The 6,000-nt window shown below is 52.0% G+C and overlaps 2 protein-coding genes across 2 annotated transcripts; both read right to left on the reverse strand.

The window, feature by feature from the left end:
• Positions 1–30: 30 nt before the first annotated feature.
• UCRPA7_8494 (putative c6 transcription protein) lies at positions 31–2,004 on the reverse strand (the record flags this gene model as incomplete). Its single annotated transcript, XM_007921007.1, has 1 exon — positions 31–2,004. One exon carries the CDS (start codon positions 2,002–2,004, stop codon positions 31–33), a length of 1,974 nt encoding a protein of 657 aa, XP_007919198.1.
• A 1,807-nt stretch (positions 2,005–3,811) lies between these two features.
• UCRPA7_8495 (putative hemerythrin hhe cation binding domain-containing protein) lies at positions 3,812–4,756 on the reverse strand (the record flags this gene model as incomplete). Its single annotated transcript, XM_007921008.1, has 3 exons — positions 3,812–4,284; positions 4,359–4,608; positions 4,667–4,756. 3 exons carry the CDS (start codon positions 4,754–4,756, stop codon positions 3,812–3,814), a joined length of 813 nt encoding a protein of 270 aa, XP_007919199.1.
• Between the last annotated feature and the right edge of the window lie 1,244 nt (positions 4,757–6,000).

Genomic DNA, 6,000 nt, shown 5'->3' on the forward strand with positions numbered 1-6,000 from the left:
TTGCACGGCAGCCAAGCATGTCAAGTCTGTTTAGACCAACAATGCACTCCGGCCGAGACTCCTCAAGCTGGCCGCAAAGTCCCAGCTGTCGGCAGCCTTTTCGATGTGTACTCTGTTCGCCCAGACATTCTCCATGATCGCCAGTGCTTCCTTGATAGTCCCAAAGATCTCTAGTGAGCCCATACCGCCAACCATATCGCGGAACACGTGCTCTTGCTCAGGCATCGCCAAACAGCCAGCAATGCAGAAAGGCCACACTGCAGTGCGTAGGCACGCCGTAGTCGGGAGGTGTGATAGGAGACTGATCGTGTTTCCCACACTCTCACGAATCTCCGGACTACCAGGTTGCCAGCCTGAGACCACCACCGACAAATATGTCAACGCCGCTTGTGCCCAGATACGCGTGACCCATAGTGTGGTGAAATTATTCATCTGTCCGTGCTGGTACTGCCCGAGGACATCAAGTGGATTGGGGGCGACAGTCATAGTTTCAGGAGTGCCTGAGGAGGCGCAGAGATTGATTGTATTTATGTCCAGGAAGCCGGCACCTGCGTCGATGCATGTGACATACCTCCGCAGATCTGTCTCAATCTGTGTTGCTCGGCTGACAAGCTCGACGACTGACAACTGGCCCGCTTGCTTCATTTCCTTCTTCCAGGCGGCAAGCTCCGATATCCGGCCGATAAGTATCAGCGTGGGGTTCTGTACGCCGATGAACTCCTCGAGATTGAGAGCCGGGATGACTCGATCGTGATTTTCTCCATGGAGGGCACTGATTTCCGGAGACTGGGGCTGTAACAGAAGAGGATGCCATTTCTGCAAGCGAGGCGCCTCTTCGAGCGCGGTGCTAGCGATGATATCTGCATACAGCATGTACGACGTGAAGAATCGGATAGCAGCCTGGTCCGAGTTCCAAGGATGATTTCCATTGAACTCGGGCGTGGGGCGCATCGCGTCAGAAGCCAGCTGTTCTAGGATCGAGGACCAGCAAAAGGTCCCATCAGAGCCAGGTGCAGCGTGTGATTCGTTGATCTGCTCAAACAAGATCATGGCAGCCTCAAGGTGCATCTGCCAGTTTCCGGTTTGGCCAATGGCAACTTCGAAACAGAGCAGCTGGATCATGCTCTCCATGACGCGAGCACTTTCCTGTAAATAGCCCCTGATGCCTCGCCGGTTGATCTCATCCATGTCCTTCTGCATCTCCTTGAGCGCAAGGTCTTGCTGTTTAACCAGCTCCTGAAGGTTTGAGACCTTGCAAGAGTCATGCTCCGTTGTCGTGTTGGATAGGACAACGCTGAAGTAGTAGCTTGCCAAGCTGAGACTTATGTGGAACAACGTCCTGTCTCTGAGTAGCAGCACAAGTAGCCAACCTCGTCCGCTCTGGAGGAGAGGAGGTCGGTAAAATGGAAATTGAAAAGGAAATACATAGTCAAGATACATCATGACAGAGTTAAGCTCCCTTTCGAAGTTGAGAGACAGACAACTGGATGACTGGTAGGGCAATCCAGCGGTCATAGCGGACGCGATTGTGCCGTTGACAAATGGAAAAGTGAAATCGCTCAATGCTGACGCAGGTTGCATGCTAATACTCGACGGCTGAGATGTATTGGCCGACTCGTTACTTGATGCTGGGGACGTGCTATTGATGGTGGCAGTCTGAGAAGAGAAGCGCCGGCCATGAGCCTCGTCGCTGACGTTTATGCTAGAGCTCATATCGAACTCGGAGCCGTTGGTCATGCTCAGGTCCTCGATGCCGTTCTCGATCGATTGGAGATATTTCCTCTCACGGCGGAATGCGGCCTTGCGCTTCACCTCGGCTTTCAATTCATCGGCCTTGACCTTCTGGCCCTCGGCGCCGTCCATCCATTCTGGTTTGATCTCGCTGTAGAGACATGATATCTCGAGAGCGTCGCATGCCATGCACACCGGGCGGACCTCGTCGCACTTCTTGCGACGCAGGCGGCATGTCCAACAGCCCTCAGAGCTTCGAGGCTTGCTCGCCATCGCGCCTGACTGGATTGTGCAGTCTCCCTGTGTGCTTAGAAATCCAGAATGATGGCCGTCGTACCTGCGATTTGCCTGCAACGTGAGATCGTGTTCTAGTTCTGCACCGGACACCAGATGGTCTAGAAAATTTATACAACAATATTCAAATACTACATAAAGTCTGTATCATGTTCTCATTTGGAAGAAATCATGTGTTGAGATTTGGGACGGTGTTAAAGTCAAGAGAAATGATGTGATACAACAGTGTGGAAAATGCGATTCAATGAAGATGTGCAGCCCCAAATGGGATTCAGTACTGGATGCAGTTGGTGGCGAGGCACTACCGCTAAACCTGATTCAGAGGCTCCGCCAAAGTACACAGCGCGCGTGGCATACGCCCAGTTACAGTAGAATTCATGACAGGGCAATTGGTGAAGCCTGAGGTAGATCTCAGGCTGCTGTGGTTTACGTGAGCATCGCATTACATCGCATCCTCATCGTCTTTAACATGCACCATCGGCCAATGAGTTCCGCTGTCATATCCGTGGATGCTTCGGAAGCGATGAACCTGTCATATCTGATGGATAGTAATCAATGGATCAATTGAGAGCAGACCTCGGCATGCGCTTCGATATTCCTGACATCTATTACTCGATGCACAACAACAAGTGCGTCCTAGGTGAGATGTCGACGAGTATGCCCAACCTCAAAACACAGTAGGCTCAGAGACGACACCCGTCTTTGTACTCTGCCGCCCGCTAGCAAGAGTTTCCCACTGAAAGACAAATGCCGCGATGTATGCGCCGACGACAATCGAGATGATTATGTACCCATTGTAATACATTGCTGGTCGGAACAGCGCATAGTCAGCATATGCTCGTGATGGTTTGGAATAGATGAGAAGCCGCTCACAGCATAATGAAATACGCCAGCGTGAACTGCACTGTATGTAGCGCTGCCCTCACAGCTTGCTGCCAAAGATTCGGCCGGCACGGAGGAGTCGGACTCGCGACGACGGCGTCGGCGGCCGCTGCGGGGCCGCTACCAAAGTCGGCTTGCCTTGTCGCTTTGCTCCGACCCGGGAGCGTCTCGGCATACTAGATAACCACCCTCCACTTTGACGCGTGCTTGATGCTGCAAGATGATCCATCGATCGAACTCTTTGCTTGTGCGCCGGAAAATTTCAGGGACGACGACAAGAAACACAACGCCAATGCAGGAAGCTGCCATCATGCCCGCCGATGTGATCTGCCAGTTCGGCGAGATGAAGCAGACGCCGACAGATGACCAGTTCCCCAGCATCTGCGGTTGTTAGAGTAAATATGTGAGTCGCGCATTATAACCAGTCAGAGCTGCCTACCGAGATCTTGCACTCCATTTGCCCTCCTTTCATTCAATCCATGTCGGCCACGGTTGCTGTCGGCGTCATGGTAGAGGCAGTTTGTGCTGTGGCTACCTGCGCGGTGGGTGTGCTGGACATTAGGAGCTCTCCTTTGAGGAACAATCCGTCAGCTAAATCCAGCTAGGGATTTATTGAGACGGGAATATGCTATTAATAACAGTCCTTGCTTTGTTCACATCAATGCCCAAAGACCACTGGCCGTAGTCAACAAGTCCGGAGATTCTCAGAACCGGCGTGAGCAGAACACTCCTGGTTCTGACTAAAAGAGAACAAGTGGGAGATCTGGACCTTTTGGCAGTCATATCAAGTCATATTGGTATCTCGTTCATTACATCCAAGACTCCAAAATTCCACCAAATACAAGAAAAGCCCAGTGGATAAGGGCGGGTCACTCTGCCATTAACCATATTCTCGTGATACATCTCAGGCCTTCACCTGAGGAAATTGAAGAGCGTAGAGCTCCTTAGGCTGACCAGCCCCATCGCAGCTCGCAAACTTCCACCAGGACGAGTGGAAGAGACCAGCTATGTTCACCAGGCCCCAGCGAATCGGGCCGGGCATTGGAGGCCAATTGGCCCAAGTGCCCTCCTCTGTCGTCCCGTCGAGGTTCAACAGGAAGAACGGCACGACGTCCGCCGTTCCGGCTTTGGTGACGGTGCTCTTGCCCCACGCCTTGAACGTGTTGCTCGCCGCCGCTGCCTCGGGTGTGTCGGGCTTGGGCGCGTTCGGGTGCTCCGCAAGCTTCGAGATCGTGCTGATCTCGCTGTGGAAGTGGCTTTCGAAAGCGGCGTGGAAGCCATCCATTATGCGGCGGAGCTCCGTAGCTGAGAAGTCGGATGGCGAAGCGAGGGAGGTCAGGTAGGTATTGAACTCGCCGAGGCCAGCCAAAAACGCCTCTGTAACCCAAGATGATGCGTTAATAAACACGAAACATGTGTTGATTCAGCATGCCGTGGCCAGTTCAACATACCATGCTCTTTATGTGTGTCTGCAAAGACTTCCTTGTCATTCAGCAGCTCCTCGACTTTCGTGAAGAGCGTCTCCTCCTCGTCATCATGATGTGACTTGACGAACTTGAACCAAGTCAGGCTGTAGCCAATAAAGGCGGCTTTGTCGGCTTCTTGGACGTGGGGAGCTTGAAGGTAGATCGAATTGTAGCCTCGGAGAATGGAGTTGTGTAGCAAAGCCATGTGTGTTGCGCCGGTCGTGAAGAGGTCGGTCTGGATCACACCCTATATTAACGCGTTGAGTATAGAAGCACCGAGTTGTTATGCTTACCTTCTTGGTTGCATACTGCGGAGTCGTGACCAGCTTCATTGGGCCATCTGCCCAGGGCTTCGTTTCGGAGGGCGCCGTGGTAGTCATCATGAATGGCGATTTAGTCAAGAAGAGAGCAACGAGAATCGTCGGTATAGCGAGAAGGAAAGACAACCGAAGGCCAGCCATTTCGGAGAGGAAAAAAGAAAGAGTGGAGAGGGTTTAATAGGAACCAGATAGATATATGAAGAAGTACCCGGGTAAGTTGCCAGACTCCCGCTCACAGAGCAGATCGGCTGAGGTGGTACGATTCGTCCAGAAGCTTGAATCTTGCGAGCTCGTCATGCCAGAGCTTCAGTGGTGGAAACAGCCCGGCTGATTAAAACGTAGCGTCTCATTGGCCTTGGTTATGCATGCCAGGACACTCCTCCACTGATCGGGAGCGCTAATGGTCCCCTGGACTGCCGAGTGGGGTCGGAGTGTTCGGGTGCATCAGACCTACCGCCTACTGTCGACCACGCAAGCTTCACGGTCGGAAAGCTTCTTCACCATGTTCGTTCTTTGAAAGACTGTCCTTGCTCGTCATAACCCAGTACCAGTGATTGGTCATCTTTATGCGTCAATCAAATATCTCCGTCATGGGCAAATTCACTTCGCAGTTCGTGATTGGTTTCTATTCGCTAAGATATGTTTACATTTGTCGGACACGTCCTTTTCGGACAGTCGGCTATGAGGGACTGTCCGGCCACTCATGGTATAAGTTCGGTGTAATGCTTATATCTCGAGGCCCTCTATATACCAATATCTCTCCTTGAGCTGTTGGGACGCGCTCTATTGTCTGTGGCGGTCCGTGATAAGTGCCATTCTGGTGACAGCTCTCTTCACATCGGCCCGACCCTTGAAGATTGAGAATCAGCGTATGTAGACATAGAGGCTTCGTACTCGGTGTAAGAAAAGTAAAACCACCGAACAGCGCCAAGTACTTGGGATGTCGGATGCCAAGGGTCGCTTACATGCTAAATAACGTGTATCAACACTGATGTCCACGCCGTCATCGTCTCGGCCACAAACCGCCCATGTGACAGTCGAAGCGGGATCGGACCAAGCGCCGCTGCATGCACCTCCAACTCTTGATAATATCCCAGGCATGCCGAAAGCACCACCGGTACAGTTAGGAGCATAGTGATCAGTTGTGAACTGAATATTTGCCCTCATACTATTCAATTGTCAGTGTAAAATTTTATAAAGCTGACGATGCTATGCTCCTACCGAGCTACTCCTTTGGTATCAACAGTCAAATAAATGCTTGTGAGGTTGAAGTCAGGGGACCTTGGGTCATATTGACTCAACCCGCT

This window comes from Phaeoacremonium minimum (assembly GCF_000392275.1).
Source record: "Phaeoacremonium minimum UCRPA7 unplaced genomic scaffold PA7_03_scaffold_597, whole genome shotgun sequence".
Taxonomy (NCBI): domain Eukaryota; kingdom Fungi; phylum Ascomycota; class Sordariomycetes; order Togniniales; family Togniniaceae; genus Phaeoacremonium; species Phaeoacremonium minimum.